General features: G+C 51.5%; 4 protein-coding genes across 4 annotated transcripts; 1 reads left to right on the top strand and 3 right to left on the bottom strand.

Annotated features, from left to right (window-relative positions):
* Window positions 1-2,029: 2,029 nt before the first annotated feature.
* On the top strand, window positions 2,030-8,875 carry T069G_05815 (glycoprotease family domain-containing protein; the record flags this gene model as incomplete). Its single annotated transcript, XM_056173025.1, has 5 exons — window positions 2,030-2,090; window positions 2,145-2,839; window positions 2,903-6,738; window positions 7,387-7,917; window positions 7,957-8,875. 5 exons carry the CDS (start codon window positions 2,030-2,032, stop codon window positions 8,873-8,875), a joined length of 6,042 nt encoding a protein of 2,013 aa, XP_056029883.1.
* A 383-nt stretch (window positions 8,876-9,258) lies between these two features.
* T069G_05814 (proteasome subunit domain-containing protein) lies at window positions 9,259-10,205 on the bottom strand (the record flags this gene model as incomplete). The annotated part of the gene is made up of 2 exons (XM_056173024.1): window positions 9,259-9,978; window positions 10,068-10,205. 2 exons carry the CDS (start codon window positions 10,203-10,205, stop codon window positions 9,259-9,261), a joined length of 858 nt encoding a protein of 285 aa, XP_056029882.1.
* Window positions 10,206-11,122: 917 nt separating this feature from the next.
* T069G_05813 (c2 domain-containing protein) lies at window positions 11,123-15,868 on the bottom strand (the record flags this gene model as incomplete). Its single annotated transcript, XM_056173023.1, has 5 exons — window positions 11,123-12,451; window positions 12,582-13,795; window positions 13,880-15,256; window positions 15,311-15,611; window positions 15,680-15,868. 5 exons carry the CDS (start codon window positions 15,866-15,868, stop codon window positions 11,123-11,125), a joined length of 4,410 nt encoding a protein of 1,469 aa, XP_056029881.1.
* A 2,969-nt stretch (window positions 15,869-18,837) lies between these two features.
* On the bottom strand, window positions 18,838-20,845 carry T069G_05812 (FYVE zinc finger domain-containing protein; the record flags this gene model as incomplete). Its single annotated transcript, XM_056173022.1, has 3 exons — window positions 18,838-19,428; window positions 19,498-19,888; window positions 19,956-20,845. The coding sequence occupies 3 exons, from the start codon at window positions 20,843-20,845 to the stop codon at window positions 18,838-18,840; spliced, it is 1,872 nt and encodes a 623-aa protein (XP_056029880.1).
* Window positions 20,846-21,842: the final 997 nt, after the last annotated feature.

The following is a 21,842-nucleotide window of genomic DNA, read 5'->3' as shown; positions in this document are numbered from 1 at the left end:
GTATTACTAATCTTCCATGTCGGGCAAGGTTTTGACGAACACCTCGTTTCCAGGCAGTGGAAAGTAAAACAGCCAGCTAGTCATCATGAATGCATTTTCTTAGTCAAGATCAGGCATGAAGCTGAGAAGATGGAGTTTTCTCGTATTTTTTTTCGGGCAGGCAAGAGGCCTTCGATAGGTGCAAAAAGTGAGGTCCATAACGCTTTCAGTTGCAGCGCTCCAGCACCGGCCCTAACCATAAGGCAGACAAGCCGTCAGCTTACTCGTCCAGGTAACACCGTCGACTTCATGTTGCCAATATTAACTTGCGCCACGGCACTCAATTGCCGCTTTTGATTCTGTCTGGGGAGCTAGAGCTATACGAAGCCCCAGGCTGATGGAAATGCTTAAACTTCTTGATAGTGTACGCTAAATCATGCATCACGGACAGAGTTCAGCCTTCGTCACATCTGCGTCTGGCGTCAATCCTTTCCCCCGCCTTTTGCTAAATGCTTATTGTGACCAGATCCGATATCCGTCGGGAAGACGTCACTCGTTCGTTTCTCCTGGACGCTATGGGATTCTATCATCTACGGTACACGTTCGTCCTCGCCTAACAACTACGTCAGGTGCCAAGAGTAGCAAGTGGTATAAGCGAACAAAAGCAACCAGAGTTACTACCTCTCTACCTTAGTATCGCAGAGAGCGGTATAAACACCTAATCAATCCAATATTTGATACCAGCTGCATTCCTGATATCTACGTAGGTAGTGATTCACGCACAATACAAGTACCTGCAGGTCCTGGGGTGGCTGAGACGTGTATCAAACGTGCGTACGTGTGCCTTTCGTCTTGACTTGCCATTTCTGCCATGTCTTGTTTCGGGTCACGCTCATGTGGTAACGCAATTGACTGTTGTGTATTATTTCTATGGCTAGCATTAGCTTTGCAAATCTTTACACTAAGATAGCGTTGTGTTAGTTAATCTGCCTGTTTTGTTGCTATGAACTGCAGTGTAGCTGTATTCATGTATTCACTGACATTTTCTTGGTTGACTACTAGGTATGGAGTATGTAGCTTCTGTTTTTGGGTTGAGCACCAGATAATCGCATGTTTCAGGCGCTTCCTAGATTACAATATGGGTAAATGATGCATGGGAATCCTTATTTTGGATCCATCTTGCTCCAGGGTCGCATCGATCACACCATTGTCGTGCATATTCTCTACATAACCAGGCGATTCCAGGGTAATGGATGTTCAGATTATTGGTGTTTTTGCCCATCCAGACTAGCAGCCCGCCACACCCCTGAAAGTCCCACAGCGGGTGTTGCGCAGTGGCCAAGCTTTAGCCGCCCGACAGGCGACAAGCGGCCAATCAGCTGGCCCTGGCCCGTAGCGCAGACATCCACAGCCAATCACATCGCGCATACCCGCTCACACGGCGTCTATTTCATACCTGCAAGCTGCAACTCCACCAACCATTCCGCCAGCCAGAATCGACATTGAGCTCAAGGCTCCGACATCAACCATGAGGAAACGCGCCAGACGGGAGCCTTTACCAGGTCAACAAGAGACGGACGGGATGAAGAATGCAATGGAATGGCCAGATTTGGGACCGGGCCACAGATGCAGAGTGGGGAAGCTGCGGCTGGCGGGTTCCTGCTGTGCTGGTATTGTCCGCTGATTGTTCTTCTTTATCATTCATCTGGCCTTCACTTTCTTACTTCTGTTCTATTTTCCGCTCAAACAGATCCGATTGTCATCTATTGTTGACTGTCGATTGTTGGTTGTTCATTATTGGGATTGGCGTTGTTTTCTGCTTGCTCTCGTTTCACGTCACCTCTTTTGCGTTCATTGAATATCCCGTTTCTTTGTCACTGATACGTTGACGACATTACTTTCGCCGTCACCTGCCTGGTGCTTGTGATGGTTATACTTTGATTCTTTCTACATTCTACTGCTCTTCAGCGCATCACGAGTAATTACGAGATACACAACGACGTCACGATCACGCGTCCGCTCCGAATGCTTGCGCCTTACATCATTTAATATGTCTAACTACGGCAAACTCGCGGAGCCTGTGAATGGCAGCAGGCTGTCATCACGGGCTAGTCGGGCTGCAATACTTCGTCATACCTCCTACATTTCTTCAAAAAGCCACCAAGGGGACGACTGGGAAGACTGGGAAGACGATGATGTTGTTACGCTAATAGATGTCGACGAAACACCGTCCGCTGATAACTCCGACAACAAGAAACTTCTTTTCAACAGCGCCTTTCTAGATATGAGCACAAGCAACTCTGCTGCGAATACTCGCAGCACATCTCCCTTGGAAAGCGACAGCGCATCTGTCAGCTCTGACGAGGACATCACGCCCATCGACGCCGCTGTCCAACCCGGCCTGTTGGCTCCGCCACCTACTCCAGCTTATATCCTCACAAAGCCCCCCAAACACCCAAGCGTAAAGCTATCCATGAGGCGCTCAGCTGCCAAGATCAACCGTCCAATATCAAGGAAACCCCCGAAGCAACGGAACGCAAAGCTTGGAATCAAGTTGATCACCGACATGACGAAGCTGAGGCGTCAAAATCACATAGCTGGACAGGCAAAGTCACCCGCAAGGCGAGCGCCAAAGTTTGTTGACGCGGCTGCTCTAAGAGCTCTAGAGGGATCTCCAAACCCACAGTCCGTTGGAAACTGGAACTGGTTAAATAAAGATGATGAGGGTCGCGTAACCGATTCCCCGCTACAAGCCACTCGTTCTCCAGCTGAGCAGCTTTCTCCGGAAGACAGACCGATTGTCATTGGAATTACACTACCCTCCGATGAAGTGACAAGCCGAGGAATCGACCCTCTCACGGCAACAGTCAACAACATTGATACCCCAGGCGGCATGAAAAATCCATACCCCTTTACATTTCAGGCTACCAACGACAGAGCAAATGCGCCCGCCGAACCTCATCAGCTCACGTCAGTCTGGTCTCCCGATACGCCTGAAACTGCAAGCTCGTTTAGCACAGTTAGATACCCTTCAAGCGTGTACTCGCAAGCATCTATGGCACCAGTCATGGGCTATGGCCCTAGAGATAACGAAGTGCCTCCTGTTCCTGCCGTCCCCGCCAACTACAAGAGAATGACGGCGGCACATCAACGCCTCATTGGTACAGAACGCCGCAAGAACGCGGAAGAGGAAGAAGAGTCTGGAACACCTTGCACACTGTTTGAAGAGGATGGTGTCACACCTTTGAAATCTCCTGCTAGTAAACTCTCTGCGCTCACTCCCCAGAGCGTGCGTGGCTGGTGGGACCACCACTTGGTCACGCCATTTCTAGACAAGAGAATGTCTTTTGCGAGTCGAAGAACCCAGATGGAGTCACCTTTGGATGAAAGAGCCCACCAAATGGCCAGATCTGCGGACAACCAGGGTTCAATGTTGACTCCAAAATACGTTGCGAGTCCACAGTCCTGGAAAACCCCAAAGTCTGGAGTCGACGCGAAGCAGACCTTTTCCCCTGTGGAAAGACAAGAGCAACGAGCAAACACCACAGCTACCCACCTTGATGGCAACCGCGCTATCTTGGGACTGTCAATGTTGGAAAGGGAGCAGAGTCCATCTGAGTCTTCTCCCGGAGCCGCTATGCCGAGAAATGGCAAAGGAAAGGGCCCGGAAAACCAGTTGTACAGTGATGGAATGGGAAATTCTGATATCCTGATTACATTTGCGGCAGATGAGGAAACGAAGTCGTTGGATAAGCCCAATGTTGTGGGCGAGAGCTTAGCACTTACATCCAAGTCTGGTATCCACCAACAAATGTCCTCCGAGAGTCGTGATGCGACGTCCCTGAAAACCTCAACTTCCACAGAAGTCCACAGATACGATTTCACCTCTACTTCTATCGAAGCAAAGGAGCATAAAACCTCATCAACTGCCTCATCAACTGACTATCTGCCGAAACATGACCCGAAACGCGATCTCACCCCTCCACCTAGGCCTCAGTGGAAGGAAACCCAGGCCCCAATTATCAGGGTGCCGACACCTCGCCAGACTCCACCACCAAGGGAGGGAGTGGTGCGAGAAGCTGAACGACCCATCGTGGTCCATATTGAGATAAATACCGGGGAACAGAAGCAGAAGTTTGTTGTTGATCGTGTGGCGGTAAACTCGACGCCCACCATTAAGATTCCTACTCCCCGGCGGACGCCGTCACCCCGCGGAAATGTCTCTAGGGCTGAGGCTGTAACTGAACCAGTAAGGGGTGATATGAAGCACGATGGTTCAGATAGTCGTGATATGGTTCACGGGCTGGGAATAACCAACTTGGCGGCGCATAATCCCCCTCCTTCCTCATCAGAGAAACTGGCCGGGGATAGCATCAAATATCAGGCGGTGTTCCCGCCGGACCATCATTTGCATACCCAGTTCTCCCCGAGAGAAGCAAAGGAAGCACCTGCTCTAGCTACGTCGACGATGTCAACAACGACAAGAAAGGCTATAACGTCAACTACGACATCAACCACGGCATCGACCACAGCGTCAACCAAGTCAACAAACACGTTACCAATTGCAGCTCCAAGCGCACATGCAGCGCCAATCGTGGCAGCGGCACCCATCGCTGCTGTAGTGCCCATCGCAGCAGAGCCAATCTTGTCTGCCGCAGCAACGAGAGAACCCGCGGCAACTTCACGAGCAGCCCCTCAAGAGTCTAATGTGGTCGCCACATCTCTCTCTCGTACAAGCATTATGTCTTCGCAAGACGCACATCGCATCGAACAAGCCCAGAGATCTACAAGGGAAGCACACAACACCACCAGCAAGGCAACCACCTCAATGCGAACGGGAGATGTCTCCCTTTCCGCCCGTAGTTTTGAGGGTGCTTCGACCGATGTATCCCGATCTGCGGGAATTCAGCGATTGGAACATAGTCGAGAGACACAAGCATCTACCGTGGCCCATGAAAATCACACCTCAGAGCAACAGAGTCGGTTCTCCGTATCACCAACCTCATCTAAATCGCCTGCCATGGAGAGAAGCTCGCGAACAGCGCAGCGACATGTCCGTACGGCAAGCAACTTTGTGTCGTCGGTGCTGTCTCGGCAGCGCTCTCCTGTTGATCAACGCCGCGGCGGTGGTGACGCTCGCTCTGTACAGCCCATCGAGATTATGCTGGAAGAGCAAAGGGGCCCCGAGCCTATGCCGGCAAGTCCAGAGAGAGCATATCTGACAATCAATGAGACTCACCCCAAGAGTGGGAACTGGGCAAGAGTCGGGTCTCCCGTTTTGGAGCATGGATACACTGAGCCTCTACCTGCTCGCCCTGTTGGAACATCCCTATCCCAGTCGCATGCCGACCAACTATCAGGCAAAGAGCACAAAATTGAGCGGAAACGGCGGCGGCATGAGAAGGAAGAAATGGCGGCAAGGCGAGCAGGTGGCTTCTGGAGGGGCCGAGGTTGCATGCCAAAGAAGGGCTGTTTTGGCCGCCCTGGGCCTGAGGGACGCAAAAAGAGAAGGATTTGGCTGTGTATCATTTGCATTCTCTTGCTTCTCATCATTATTCTGGCTGTTGTATTGGGTGTCGTCCTTGGAAGGCATCACGGATCAGGTAACAACACCGAAACGTCTGGACAAGACCCGCCGCCCTCGACATCATCCTCGACGCCCTCAACTCCGATACCCTCGTCGATATGGGTCAATCTCACGGACTACCCTGCCATGCCAACGGGGGTGTTGACCTTTGTTGGCCCAAACAACACTATTGCCAAGAGCGACTGCACTGAGCCATCGACCCTCTGGAGCTGTTCTTTGCCGAAAGATTCCCAGGCGTCTGTGTTGCCCTTTAAGCCAAATCAACCAACTCTTATCTTCCAAATTCAGTGGGACAACAGTACAAAGAGGGGGTGGAACATTCCCAATGGCACTCCGCCAACGGCTATTTCTCAAAGAGACACGAGCAGCAGTAATTCTTCAATTGATGGATTCAATCCAGACCCTAGCCCTCCGACTTTCCAAGAGATGTGGTTCTTGGGCGAGACTACAGATAATATCCAGTCCAGTCAAAAAGCAGGAGAGCCGACGCCCTTTTTTATCAGCATCCTTGACTCATTGAATGACACGATCAAGTTGCCAACTTTAAGCCGACGAGCTACTGCTTCGGACGTCAACATTTCGGATATTATTTTCCCGCCGGATTTGCAGGAAGACGGCACACCTGCGCCTGCCGTGATGCTCCCTAATCCGGTTCAGCAACCTGTTCGATTGTTTGACCGCGGCTTGCCGACTGAGCATTATGGGTTTTACACATACTTCCAACGAACAATCTTCCTCAAGTCTGTCACAGTTCTGAATGATTCAAGCCAAGGAAACGTGCCAGTGGATGAAGATGGTGGCTGCAGCGAAACCGAGGCTAACCATCTCGTTACTTGGGCCGAGACACGTATGCTTGTGCAAATTTGGACGCGGAAACTGAACAGTACAGCATCATTGCTGACGGCGGATGGCACCAAGGGAATTGATAACTCAGTCGATCTGGTTAAGCCCGGGACAATGCCATATCCGGTAACTGTGACTTTAGACACACATGGCGGCGATCCCAACCACAAAGTCGTCTGGGAGTGGCCCATGGATGACCGTCAAAAGCTGAATACCAGTGCTCCAGATCTATTAGTCAACAAGATGGATGTCGGAGGTACATGGATTAACCACCGAGGCAGCGGAAATGCCAAATTTGGAGGATTCGATGGAGGCACTGGAGGTTGCAAGTGCGAATGGGTAAATTGGGAATGAGGTGGATGCATAGAGGGACCGTGATAACAACACTATGGACACGTGTATATGATCGACGCCTTTCTTTCTTTTCTCTCTTTTCTTTCTCTTTTCTTTTCATTTATGTATTCTAATGGTGGACCATATGATGAAAATGGGTTGGGTATTTGGAATGAATATTTGCGCGTGGAGTTTAAAAAGTGCATTAGAATGGCGTTGCTCATTTATGAAGAGCCTTTGCTTATCAGATCTAAATTGGAAATAAACTGTGACTGTATATGAAAATTTAGTGTTGAATAGTAACATGATCGTATTCTGTAAATGAATGTGAAGCGGGATTGCTAGCAGAGAACAGTGGAGCCCCACCGCCCCGGGCTCCGTGGTGGAAAAAAAGAACGATCTGCCGGGACGGATCCGAAAGCCAACGTCTGCTAGACACACCAACTTTACACCTGAACTCCAAGTTCTCTTTATCGACCTTTGTTAAATAGCCCCTTTAAACTACATTTTCACGGAGTGCTAATAGAACAAAAGGGAAAGAGAGAAAGAGAAATGCTCCCACCAAGATGCCATCCCACGGCTTTCTCCTACCGGCTCACTTTACACAGCATTTCAGTTCTTAGTCGCTCCGTTTTTGCTTCTAGGACCAGGATAAAGCAGCGTTCCCTGGTCACTCTGGCGATTGAGACGTCATGCGATGACACGGCGGTGGCGGTACTGGAAAAGTCAGCGGGAGGTAAGACGAGGCTGCTCTTCAATGAGCGGGTTTCGTCGGATAACCGGGCGTTCAAGGGGATCCATCCGATGGTGACGGTGGAGGGGCACAATACTGCCCTGGGGCCGTTGGTAGAGAGGGCGTTGGAGAGTTTGAGGGAGGGTGAGGACGGCGTTGATGATGCTGGTCCTGGTGCTTGTTCTACTGGGGTGGCGAGCAAAGGGAGCAGCGTCGTCGTGACGGATGGTAAGAGGACCAAGAAGTGGAAGAAGAAGAAGATTAGGGTGCCTGATTTTGTTTGTGCTACTCGCGGGCCGGGCATCATGACGAACCTGTCTGTGGGATTGAATGTTGCAAAGGGGCTGGCGCTGGCCTGGGACGTTCCGTTTGTGGGAGTTCACCACATGCAAGCGCATGCCTTGACGCCGCGCCTGGTTGACGCCTTGGAGAGTGAACAAGGGCAACAAGAGGTACTATCAACTTCAACATCAACATTAAGATCACCGTCACCCTCGCCAACTTTTCCCTTCCTCTCTCTTCTCGTCTCCGGCGGCCACACCCAACTCATCCTCTCCACCACCCTCACGAACCACCGCATCCTCGCCACAACCGGCGACATCGCCATCGGCAACCTCCTCGACCAAACCGCCCGCGTCATCCTCCCGCCGGCCCTCCTCGAGTCCAGCCCAGATGTCAGTTACGGCCGCTTGCTCGAGGCCTTTGCTTTCCCCCCTGGAGCAGATACGCCTGCTGACTACGATGCGTTCTTCACGCCGGCTACTTCTCGACAGGACGAGATTCAGGAGGTTCCATCTGGCTATGGATGGACTGTTCCGCTGCCGTTTCGTAATTCGCGGAAGCTTGCGTATTCGTTTTCCAGCATCCATTCGCATGTTCACAACATTGCCGCCGCCGCAAACAACGGCAACACCAACAACAACCATCATGAAAACGATCTCGACTCACCCTCATCCTCCCCTTCTGACAGCATGCCCCTCGAAGAACGCCGTGCTCTCGCCCGCCACACCCTCCGCGCCGCCTTCCAGCACCTCGCCAGCCGCCTCATCCTCGCCCTCCAAGACTCGCCCTCTCTCCAACCCTCCTCCTCATCCTCTTCCCCCAAAAACGAACCAATCAAAACCATCGTCGTGGCCGGCGGCGTCGCAAGCAACCGCTTCCTCATGCACGTCCTGCGCACGACCCTCGCCGCGAGAGGCTTCGCCGACATGCGCATCGTCTCCCCGCCCCTGGAGCTGTGCACCGACAACGCCGCCATGATTGCCTGGGCCGGCATGGAGATGTTCGAGGCGGGATACAGGACGGAGCTGTCCGTGCGGCCGATTGCAAAGTGGCCCATGGATCCGGATGTTGGGGGCGGCATTCTGGGGGCTGGTGGATGGGTGAGAGAGGAGGAGTAAAGGAGTGGTGGCTCCATGTAAATTGAGAAACAGGCTGTCTGTTTGAGATGGCGTTGATGATACCCCCCTTATGCCGAGGTGTTGAAGTTGGATCCATATAGCCTGTATGCGTCTTTCCCTTTGTTCTATAATCTGTACGATAAGTGTTGTGTGATGGCCGTGCATTAGATTAGCCTCACATCAAATAGAATTAACCCTCTACACATATCCCATCACACTTTCAGCTTACTTCTTCTCGTTGAATCGAGGACAGAAAATCATTTGTTTCGTATTGATCTACTGCTTTCTTCATCTTCTCCCGGCACTGCAATACAAAGATTCATCGAGCCCCATTCAATTCTTATTTCTCATGCTTTAAATTAAAAACCTCCATCTCTCCACTTCTACGCCAGCGCGCTCGTGACGTTTGAAAACTCGCCCTTTTCCAGCTTCGTCTCCCAGAAGATCGGATTCGTGTCGAGGAAGCCGTGCTTGACCCAGCCCGCCTCCTTGACGTGGTACAGGTTGATGTATCCACCAGAGTACGCATCACGGTGCGTCGCAGCCAAGATACTCCGCTTGCCCAATTCCAAGGCCTCCTCGTCGGTCAGATCGTACTTGTACTCTGAATCCAACACACCATAGGCGAATGTCTGTCCACTGCCCACACAGAACATGTTGCCCGACAGTCGCGTGCCGTCGCTGTCGACGTAGTACAGAGCCGGGCCCTCCTCCTTGGTCACGCCGGCGCACATGGTGCCCATGCTGAGGCCCATGCCCTTGTAGCTGTAGATGAGGTTGGCCAGGATCTTGCTGGCGGCGGCGACGCTGATGCGGCGCTTGTGGCGAAGCTCGTGGAGGCGGCACTGCATGCCCAGCCAGGCCAGCCAGTACTGGCAGTCTGCGGCGCCACCGGCCATGGTTCCCAGCAGCACGCTGTTGATCTCAATCACCTTCTTGACCGTCTGTGAGGCAATCCAGTTGCCGGCCGTGGCTCGCGAATCAGTGGCCACGATGATGCCGCCCTGGAAGCGGAAGGCAAGCGTCGTCGTTCCGTGGGCAATCTTGATGGGACAGTCGGGGTTGGAGCGGTCGTCTGTGGCAGCGCGGAGCCATGCAGAGGGCTGGGAAGCATTAACGGTCAGCTTCTACTCGACATTCTAATACAGAGAAGCCATCACCGAAGCTATGGCTAGTAGGAACCAAAACGTACCTGGGCAATGGGCGGCATGGCAAAGTTGAGCGACAAGTGATCCGCCGGGTTCATCAGCTCATTGCTGAGCTCGTCATCCTCGAGAGGCTCGTTCTGGGCAAACGCCGGCCGGCTGTACTTGGCCACGAGAGAATCCATCGTATCGTGTCTGCGAAGAGAAGAAGAAGAATAAGGTGGTGGCTATGTGTGATGCTTAGAAAAGACCCCTCCAGGCCACAAGTCCAGATCAAATCGGATCAAATCAATGCCCTCAGTACCGCTGCGAGTAAATTCGCGGATTCTTGTAGGTCGAGGCAGAATTCCAAATGGATGCAGCCCGCAGTTGTCGAGCTTGGCGATTGTGGTATTTGGCGGTTCGTGGTTGAGAATTGAAAGGCCAAAAGACGCCCCTCGTTCCGAGTACCTCAAGAGCCTACCAGGTCAGGCAGCTTCCGTATCGCGCGTCACTGCTCTCTTTCGAGCAACACGAGCTTCTGATTGGCCATAATTCGAGCGTGCTGACTAAGTTACGCTCGGCGATTTTTGGCGGCCTTGTTGCCTGATGGACTTAGTCTGTATCAGCAAACAATTGCGCATCACCCTAGTCTACAGGTATGCATACATATTTGGATGATAATAGATGCTGGGTAAGAAAAAAAGAGAGAAAACATTGAATCAAAAGTCCTAGATGAGATTATTGGCACTATCCAATAAATAAATAAATAAAATAAAATGCATTCGCTGTCCCATTTGACCTCGCCTGACCCGCACTGTTTATATATATATATATACATCATAGAACCCCCATACCGTTTCCTCCCATCCATCACCTCAGACTCCAGGCAGATAGGCTATAACAAATAATACAGAGCTGCAATTCCATAAAAAAGAGTCGAAAGAAAACGACAAGAAGCAAACGAATCATTGGAGCCGACGTAGAGAGCGAAGATACGGCCGTGACATTGCGTTAGAAGCAACTTGTAAAACAAATACAGATACTCGATCCCGAATGGAGACCCATGAGAGCCTTGGAAGGAACTGGAAGGATTGAACAAAAGCTTTTGTTGCTGAATCGCTCAAGGATTTTGCGATGGGTCTCGACTCCGCGCCTCTCGCTTGCTCAGAAAGCCGCGTCGTGAGAAGGACTTGGGGCTGTCGGGATACTTCTCCTCCGCAGGTTGGAAAGAGCTCTTGACTGTCACCGTGCCAGCGCCAACGCTGAGATCCTTTGCACCGGCGCTGCCGGTCTCGTCAACAAAGTAAAAATGCTCTCCCAAACCGTCATCGCTGCCAAACAAATGTTCACCTCTGGCCTCAATCTTGAACTGTGCATCAGGAGTGCAGCTGAAACGGAACGTCTCGTCAAAGGTCCACTGCCCATTGGGCGACTTGTAGTGCTTCGTTTTGCCAACAACCTTTTCCCTAGGCGAGATTTGGGTGATGAGGATGTACAGGTCTGTGGAATGAGAATATCCGGAAGCGCCAACAACGGTAAACGTTGCTGTTCCGGTGGGAGCTCCAAAGCCCATGGCGCTGTGCACCGAAGAGCTGCCGAAGCTCCTGGTTCTGTTATGACCAGAGCCCTCGGGTGTCAGATGCGGAGGGATATCCCTAGAACCATCCACGGCGCTGGTTGTTGGCCTGGTGCTGGGGTTGGAGTTGTTGTTGCTGTTGGGGAAATCGCTGCCATTGGTAATGATACTTGGCACTGTAGGCACCTCTGTGAGCTCCGACAACGAACCGTTGGGGTCATCCCGATCCTTTTTACCAAGGATGCCGCGCTTCAAGAACGAGGCACCTCTGCCCACGCCGTGACCTACAGCGGTGGCTCCCTTGAACGGCACTCCGGCTACTCCAGTAACGATGCGAGAGGTGCCGCCAAAAGTGCCCTGGAACGTTGACGTGCCTTGTCTTGCACGAGTAACGTAATCGGGACGGAAAACCATTCGGAGTTTGATGCTTCCCGACTTGCCATCCAGCGGGAAGCTCTGCTCCATGGCCTTGAAAGGCTGGAGATTGTCTAGCCTGATGACGGTGGCGCCCAAGAAATCAGGCTTGTCAGCAAAGTCGTAATCGTAGACGTTGCACACAAAGTGGGCTCCTGTCCTCGATGGCACAGAAACCTCAAAGAACTCGTTCCACACTGGCGACAATGTCTTCTTCTGCACCTTCGTCTTGTATACTTCCACGTCGTTCAACTCGAACTTGCAGTAAGGGTCGCTCTTCCCGTTCCTGTCTGCCGACGGCAAGTCTGTGCCGCTCAAGACATCGACACGGAGGTTGCCCATGTTGTTGATACTCTCGCTGGCGTCCAAATCCATCTTGAGGGGGATATACTTGAGGCTAACCTTGACCCAGCTGGACTTGCCATCGTCGCTCTTGAGCTTCAATGTTGTGGGATTGTTCTGCATATGATGTTAGCACATGTTTCTACGCATTATATAGTAATCATAGTCAAGGTGATGATTATCGGGGGAATACGAGGGAAATATCAATCTGAGTGGGACGAAATCACAACGCATTACTTTGACTTACCAGACATTGCTTCAATGTCTCCAACGTATTGCCAGACAAGTACGCCAGAGTATCTTCGGCATCATCGCCCTTCTTCCGTGCCTTGATCGTCAAACGAGAAAAGTCCAGCTCTCGGATGATACAGTCGCCAATCTCGTCAAACTTGTGCGACTTTGATGGCACTATTGTGGATGTATAAGACGGGTAAGCCATGTCGTCCACGTAAATTTCCAGTTGGCTATCCCTTTCGGGCATCTCCGATTCCAATAGTCTGAAGATGAGAACGCCGCTCTCATATCTGAGCAATTCTTCGGGGCTCAGCCGGATCTTGGGCGGTCCCTTCTTCTCTACTGACATCGACGACCTCATCGACGCCGGCGAGATCGGCCGGCCATCCTCGCCTGTAGCAGCGCTCAACTTGGCCGTATCAACCGATTTCCTGGACACATCGACTGATTTTCTGGATGCGTCGAGGGATGGCTTTGGTGCAGATTTAGAGGCGGAGCTTTGTGGTCTGTCAAGGGAGGCCCTGGGTTCTTCGCCATTTTCTTCAGCAGCTTCTGCCGCCTCCTCCTCTTCCTCTTCAGGATCGGCGATGTTGAGGCAGGGATAGAATGCAACGGTGTAGGTCAATGTACCTTTGGAAATGCCCTTGCCGTGAATGCGGAGTTCGCTCTGGAGAACGCGCTTTGTATCATGCACGAGATACTCGCCAAGCTCATCTTGCTGAATATAATCCGCTGCAGAGACTTCACACAATCCGAGGGAACGATCTTTGCCAACCTTCTCCTCGTCCATTACCTCAAGAGTGAGTCTGTCTCGAGCAGAATGAACAGGAACGTAGAGGACTTCATCCCATACAGGATTCAGGTCATTCTTGAACGTTACCGTTCGCGCCTTGTCAATACCAGAAAGAAGAACTCGGACATATGGATCGGATTTGCCAAAAGCTTCAAAGTTACGGAGATCATTTGCCTTCTGGAAATGAAGCCGCATGACGCCAATTGGTGTGATGTAGCCACCGGTGCCAGCCACGCCTGAAATGGCCACTGGTTTCCACTGTGCCATCATCTTGACGCGGCCGGTTTGAGCGCCTGAGAGGTGATACCATTCTTTGCCTTGTTCCATGCATTCCAGGAGGTCATCGAGCTTAATTTGATATTTTCCGAGAGTCAAGTCAGAGGCAAGATCTCGGTCATCCTTGATAGTAACGCCAAGTTTTGCCCTCTTGCGATCTGTGATGAGAATTTCCTTGGAGCCATTGTCCCAGATGGGGTTGTTGACACGTTTAAGCTTCTTTGTCTGGTGGATGACCTTACCGTTGAGGAACATGACAGCATAGGGGTTGAGAAGGCCGACGAGACTTTTGGTTCCATCCAAGTCTTTGGCCTGCTCAACAGTGAAGCGCAGAATACCCTGATTGGAGACCGGAGGAGGCTCCACTTTGCCATCTTCGCCTTTCAGGCCTTCGAGGACCGGGAAGAAACGGAGGTCGCAAGAGACCACACCACGGTTTTTGCCGGCAGCGAGAACCTCGAGACGTTCGTTTTCGTACACGTGAAGTTCCTCAATTCTCTCCAAGGGAAAAGATGCCACACCCAATTCCTTGGACTTGCGGAAGCCATTCTTGTCGAAGACCTGAATATCCAGAGTGTCGTTGAAAGAAGTAACAATGATATAATGGGTTTCATTCCATCTTGGGTTGGGATTATCGTCGATAGTTTTGGTTCGCGCAAGTTCTTGGCGGCGGTTCAGAGTAAGAACGGCGTATGGATCAACGGTGCCCGCAAAATTATCGGTATTCTTGAGGTTGTGTGCTCCGTGAAGTGTCACGACGAGCACACCAATGGCCTGATCGACGGGTGATCCCGCAAGCATCTTGGCGACTTCGATAGGGAAGACGTGAGGAGCATACATCATGGGCGCTAGGTTGCCATGAATCTGTTCCAAGATGAATTTTTCCAGACCCGGAATGAAATTAATATCAAAGCCAAAGCTCTCACCACCGAGGGGCTTGCAAACATAGTCAATGGTTGGCTTCTCCAGGAAACACATTTCAATCTTCTCGACGTGTGGGAAAGGAATCTGCAGTTTGATATTGAGTCGCATGATACCCGAGAAAGCCATATCCTCGACAATGACGTCAAGGCCTTTACTGATCATGGCCTTTCCGACTCGGATTTCCAGTACAACCTTGGGGTTGATTTTGTTCTTGATCTGCTTCTTAGTCATATCGGTAGTGTCATTGGGCGTGAAGCTGAATTTCCAGTCCATTCTAACAATATCGTCTCCCACATTGGGGTAAGTCTTCACATGCTCCATGCGGGGGGGCTTAGTACCCAGCGTGAAGGTCTTGAGTTTGAGACTGTCCAGAAAAGCCGGTGTCGCAGAGGATAGCACTTGGTCGACAGTGTTGACGATGGTTTGGGCGAGGACGGGCTGGTAGATGGGCCAAAACTTGACCATGAATGAATTGATCCACTCAAGAGATTCATGATCAGCCTCGAGCCTCTTAAGGGCCATCTCTCGGGTGATGTCATCACGAAAGTTCCGGCGCACTCGTCTCAAGGAAGTCCGATAGTAGGTGCCGCAAATTGCCATGACCATGATTACCCAGCCGAGACCGCCGCCGAAAACCGCTACAAGCCATGAGGCGATACAGGCGAAGATAATAACGCCGGTGTTGTGGTACCAATCTGTTTATCCGTGTAAGATTGCGATATTGTTTTTGTTGGGCCAATGAAACCTACCTCCAAACAGATGATCCGGCAGCTGGCTTTCAACCCATGTAGTGTGATCGAGCAGGCTCTCAGCTTCAAGCGCACTCTCGACAGGCCATCCAATCTGAGGAGCCCAGCCTGTTCGCGAGTAGGGGACCTCGGCATCATCCCCATTGGCTAGAGTTTTGCTCTGTTCATCCTTGCTCACTTCGACAACACCTTCTTTTGTCGGTTCCGGGAGCTCTTCATCCGGGCCAGTACCGTCGTCGACATCCGTTGCGATGGCCGTAGCCTTGTTCCGTCTAAGATGCTGAAGTTCGGGAGGGATAGCCTGGATAGAGATGCATTATCAGCATTCGCCTGTTTTTATAGGACTTGGGAAAGGGGGATGCATCATACGGCAGCGACCTGAGAACGCTTTTCTTCTATAGTAGCATTGGGGTCGAAGTGGAAGGCGGGAGCACCAGCATTTCTAGCTTGATCGACCATGAGCCTTTCAGCGTCGTCAGCCGATACCGCAATCCCGGGGTCTTGAGCAGCCTCGATGGCCCCCTGCAGCTTGAGTTCGCGCGCCTCCTGGGCCGACATGATGGCCAGCAATGGGCGCTGTTGCAACTATTGCTCGTGTGCACCAACTGGGCCGTTCAATTGATCTGGTTGCTTTGCGATAACGTCATTCAGAAGCCCGGCAGCTTATGGAGGGGCAGTGGCCAGATATGTCAAGTGTCAAAAGCAACCGAGCTGGGCCGCGAATGATAAAAGGGGAAGCAGGAAAGAAAAAAAGGGAAACGGTTCTCTATGGATATTTTATTTTACGGTCAGCACGATTGTGTCCAAGGCCCGCTTGAGCTGATCGGGGCTATCAAAGGGAAGAAAGAACAAGGCTGGACGATGTCGGAAACCGAAGCAATGGCCAAAGGGAAAAGAGGACAGCTAGTGGCAGAAAGATCACACCTTTTGATTTTCTGGACAAAGCCACAAACTAATGCACGTGTGGCTCGGCACAAGACGCGAAAGCTGGAAACGAGAAAGAAAAGAGAGTCAAAAGAAGTGGTGGGTGGAGCTGACGACAGGTCGATTGTCCGTGGCGCAGAGACGATTATCATCAAGAAAACTGGCGTGTACGACAAGCGGTACCTGTCCCGTGTGTGCGAGTTGTAGCGTGCGCACATGTACTCTGTGTCTAAGCTCAGCGCGGCAGGGTGCTACAGGTCTGCCAGCCAGGAGCTACAGTGGAGCTAGGTGGTGAGCTTGGCTGTTGGACCCCACTGCAGCTTCGCTGGCCCTCCCCTGCACTGCTGAAAGCGTGGCGACGACGTAATTGTCAGTGCTAGCGCGGGCCGGGCAGGCAAGGGAACATGGAATGGTCACTCCCAACCTGTGCGATTGGCGCCTGCTAAGGGGGGCCGCTGCAGCTGGAGGTTTTAGCGCCTAGCTTTGGAGGGGTGTTGTGCTGCGGGATGCTCTGGAGCCTGTGGTGGCCCCATCCCAGCGGTGGTTAAGCGCTATCGTGGCCGCTAACAGTGGAAATCCGGCAGCAGTAGGAGGCCTCGACTATTTTCTATTCTGCCGCTCTGCATGCAGCTATGGATCCGTTGATGTCTCTGCATCATGAAGAGTGCGGGTGAGCGCTTATCAGCATTGAAACTTTCTCACTCCACCGTCGGGTACGACTGCGTGACGAAACGGTCCTGGTCGGGTAACATATGAGTGCAGTGCAGAATTCCATCAGCAAGGGGGCACCAAACAAAAGGAGACGGCATTGATGCCAAGTATATGTAATCTCAGGCAGCAAAAAATTAAAAATATCCATGGATGGCAAATAAGGATGCTTAAGATTGGTACCACAGTGCAGCAAGCATCTCGCCTGCCATGGCTGCTTGCAGATGGTGGCACTTTTTGAAGAAAGGCCGCAATCGTCGGTCTTGTGGAGCGAGAGGGTAAAAAAGGGTGAAATCAAATCTCATTTCGGATCGAAATATCCGCGGGCCTGCAGCACTAGAACTGCTAAAGAAGTCTGGTCCTGTTTGTGGATATCCTCCTTATTAGCCGCCATCCACCGTCATCTCTTCAACTGAGTGAGGAGTATAGTAATGCTTTGTCTAGCCGAGGTCTCGGTTTAGGAGTCTGAATAGATGCAGTATAAGAGCTCGTGGTTGAACAACGATGACAAGTAAGAGACAACTTGTATCCAACATAGTCCATCCATTATGCTGTGCTTGTAGTATCGGATTGGATTACAATGATTTGCAACAACACAACGTAATTGAGCCTTTTACGCACCCTTATCTGATATATCAGTAGCATGTAATGTAGACGGCTCAAACTTCGTTGGACAGGGTGCGAGGACAACCTCAGCCGGTATCCCTCAACATGCAGGTATGTATGGCTATATTAGTGCTGTTCCACGTAAACGAATAGCAACAGACAAATAAATCGCTTCCCATCGTCCATGTGAACACGCCACTCCTCCCGAGCAGCAACCTAACATCAACTGGGTCACTCAACTAACCAACTAACCAAAACTTCATGCAACCACCGAGGTTCCATGCATCGACCAAAGCAAACAGGGATGCGACACTCGTTCCTCGTCACTAAACCACCTTCGTCCCTAGCGTCACAGGCCCCGATCGGTCGGGCTCTGGACGATCTACATGGAATGAAGTCATGCCTAGAAATATTTTCTTCAATGGAAGGCAGAAGAAGAATCCTTGATCTTTTTTTCATCTGCCCCATCCTTTGAAGATAGGCGAACACGAGCGTGCTAGATTGATGATCTACAAATATAAGAAAAAGGCAAGCCACACCATTTTTCAGCAAGGTTGTGATTATTATAGTAATACATGTAATATACAAACACGAGGACTCGTGGTGCAAAGCACCACGTCACCTCAAACAGTGCTGTTTCAAGCTGTCAAAAATCAAGCCCCGGACATGTGAGCTGCCGTGTCGGCAATTGCGGGGTAATATATATGTCCTACACTCCAAGAACCGGTGCGGCTGTACGACATTTAGAATCCTGGTTTTCTTGATCGTCGCCGGCATGGCGTTTTGAGGGAGGGCTTTGCGTTTGGACGAATAGTATCACGACAATCTCAGATGCCAATGCAAGCACTTCCGCATGTGATCCGAAAATTACCGGTTTCCCATTCACTGCTGCTGCCTATGTGTTCACAACATTGAATGGATACGAGTGATTGAAGCACTGCCAGAGGCCCAAGAAGATGTCGGTGACGATAAATTGTACATTGCAGACAGAAAGAGAAGAAGGGAGTTCTGTATATTAATTTCAAACGCTACCATACATCTCTTAAATTCGTTAAATTCGCTTCAGCTAACCCGAGACTGTTATTTGCCAGCAGCACCCCTTGGCCTGTAGTCTGCATGCTGTACGAAATAAGTGATATCATCAAAAGGAGGGGAATCCGGTATATGCCTGGGCAAGCAAGCTGTAAAATCTTTCAAATCTGGCCTCAAGTGCGCCGAATACTCCAATATGCAAACGAACGAATCTGTAAAACAACCAAACAACCGGCCGTCCGCCGCCTATCTTCCATCTAGTACCCGAATCCGTCGTGTTGATGCACGGGACATCTCCCCGGATGATTGACAAACCAGGCTGAAATACAAGACCGGTGAAACCGACAAAGGCACTCAAGCCGCGCCATGGGAATGCCGACGGTAAACTCCTCTAAGCAGATGGTGCATTCTGCGTCATCAATGCAGTCCTTCTCCGTGGCGGGATACGTATACATGCCAGTGCGCCTGGGAGGGGGGAGCGGTGCAGCGCCGTCCGATGCCCCACGAGGACTGCCATATGTGCTGTGTGATTGGATACAGGAAGTAATATGCGACTCTCGAAGAGCCTCAAAATTCGGCAGTTCCCGAGATGGCAGCTCCAAGTGGCAAATGGGGCACTCATCCTCTTCCGCAATCTGTGGAGGAGGGGGTAAAGCACGCTGCCGTGACGATGACCCGGACTCTCCAGTTAAACGACGTCGATGGATATGGTGCTGGTTTGGCATACTGAAAGGCGATGGTCCAGCCGCCATCAGCCGATTAATGGATGCCACTTCGTAATGGGCGCTGCGCCTACGTGAGGAGGAGGAAGAGGACGAAGCACCTCCTGCCCTTTGTCCAGTTGGATCCTAGTGAAACAACATGTCAGAAAGAAGCGCTTTTCCCGTAGTGAATCACATCACATCTCTTGCGCTTACCATGGTGATACTCCTTGTCCTAGAGGTGTAGAACTGATAAGGATCATTGCTCTGGCCAGCCGCAAAAACTCCTCCGTATCGATTTACAGGAGGCGGAGCAGGATATCCGGCCCCTAGGCTGGTCCGGGACCTGCGTCGTGCCTCACGCGGCGAAAGGGCAGGAGAAGTTGGACTTTGTGGAGGTGCAGTATTGGGATCAGGGACGCACGGGTTGCAGAGGCGCACTCGCTCGCCCCCGGAGAGTCCATTCATATCGACATAGCTCGCACCCGAGCCGTAGAGCAGTGCCGGGGGAAGCGGTACTTCTGAGCCAGGCGCTCTAACAATAAATTGGTGCGGAATAATGATCCTATGGGGTGAGCAAGAGTTGCAAACGACTCTCCCACATTTTCTATTCACCCATTAGTCAGTCATGTCTTCTCTACCTCTTCTGACTATACCACGACGAGAGAGCATACCTGCAATGATGTTTGCGCACAAAGATACTAAACTGAGTGCGGCAAATAGGGCAGTATGTCACCTCGGCATCCGGTTGCCACCTAGGAAGAACAACTGATCCTGTGCGCTCACGCTCACGCTCGCGCTCGCGCTCAGGTGGTCCGAACAGTGACTGAAGTAAGCCGCTGCCTTCATTCGTATCAGCGCCATACACGGCAGATAGCTGATCCCGAGCAGACATTCTGGGTGAGCTGCTGCCTGACAAATCCGTTGCCGATGCGCTGGCCGTAAATGCTCGACCGCCGTGATCAGAGGACTCGCCCCAGATATCACTACCCAACGGATCGCTAGATTGCAAGTCAATGCTTCTAGAAGGAACGCGAGTGCGGATCGGTAAGGACGATGTTCTGGCAGGGAGGGCTGTGGGATTCGCTGCTGATGCAGCCCTCGTCGCGCTCACAGCCTCTCTCTCGGCAGCTAACCCAGATGATAAGCTCGATAGTGGCGCTGAAGTATCAGCAATCAGAGTTTCGTCGTCTCTCTGTTGTGGCTCGGCCGTGGTGCCGTCGTGGTCAGGTACCGGATGCTCGTCTTCGATAGAAGTCCTCGGGGAGATGCTACCTTGTCGAGCTTCTGCCACCTCGACGACGCTCTCTCTCGGAAGGCTGGGTTCGCCGGTATCATCGACAGAAAGCCGCCTCTCAACGAGATGAGAGGGACAGTCGAAGTATCGGCAACACTCTTGGTCGTAGAATTCCGATGTTCTCCAGCGACAGGAGAGGCCATGGGGACTTGGTTCTTCGTCGCTCGAATATGGTGCGTCGAGTATCGCATCCGCACTGGGACTCGCCTCCCTTGCATCATGATCATGGGGCGCTCGGGCGCTCGGTCCACCTTGCTGGCTAGCCATGCTGGAATATGTCTTTAGACGAACAGCACTTTTCAAACAGAGGCAAACAGGTAAATGAAGACAACCGGCGACGCCGGGGCAGCTTTGCGAACGAGGGATAAGCCGTGCGCGGGCGGGAACTGATGGCTGATATAGACCTCAAGCCCCCCTCGAGCGCGAGACACTTTGAGCGATGATGCACACGGTACCACGCCTCCTGAGAGGGCTCAAGTCATGGTCAGGCCACAAACCTTCTATAAACGAGGCAGCCGCAACGAGGCAGTAAAATCAAGCACAACAACGGGGCATGGAATCACGACGTAGTCGGAACCCCTTTGAGTTGAGGTCTGAGACACGCGATCACTTATCGGTGCAGAGGGCTGAAGCTTATCGAGAGGGTGGCGCCAGCGCTTAGTCAGTCACTAAGCCCGTGCACCTGACACTGTTGTGCGATGCTGGTTGGAGCGTGGAGGTTTCAAACTTGTGAGTCTATGCGTGGTTTGGACTCGTATAAGTGACCTGAGGAGCGTCATGGATGGCCTCATTTTATGCTAGGGACGGAATGTTGGATATCACTCTGTGGCTATTGAATATCTAATTTAACTACTTATATTTAGAGAGTAGCTACTCGGCGCCCTAATTTAGCTATCTACCTAGCACCCCAGCGACCCCGTAGAATACAAGTGACGGAACACGATGCATAGGAACCCCAGAAGCCTCAATTTGTTTTCCTACTAAAACACTTACTTGGGTACCTGTAGATCCGGTTCCTTGAGTGTCCGCTAGGTACCTACTAGGTATTCTTATTATTTTCTGCCAATACCACTACCTTTTTCTAATATCTCGTACTACAGCTACATGTAGGTATAGCTAAGGTACATATACCTACCTAGGTACCTTATGTTTCTCTGGCTTTAGATTTGAGAACGAATTGCTGGATAGCGAACTTGGGGAGCTAAATACATTAGCCACCCCCTTGTGTAATTGGTTTCCTGCAGTTCTATAACATTACTAGCCA

The sequence above is a fragment of the Trichoderma breve genome, chromosome 3 (genome assembly GCF_028502605.1).
Source record: "Trichoderma breve strain T069 chromosome 3, whole genome shotgun sequence".
Taxonomy (NCBI): domain Eukaryota; kingdom Fungi; phylum Ascomycota; class Sordariomycetes; order Hypocreales; family Hypocreaceae; genus Trichoderma; species Trichoderma breve.
Note: the sequence above shows the minus strand (reverse complement) of the source record. Positions and strands in the feature narration are given on the sequence as shown.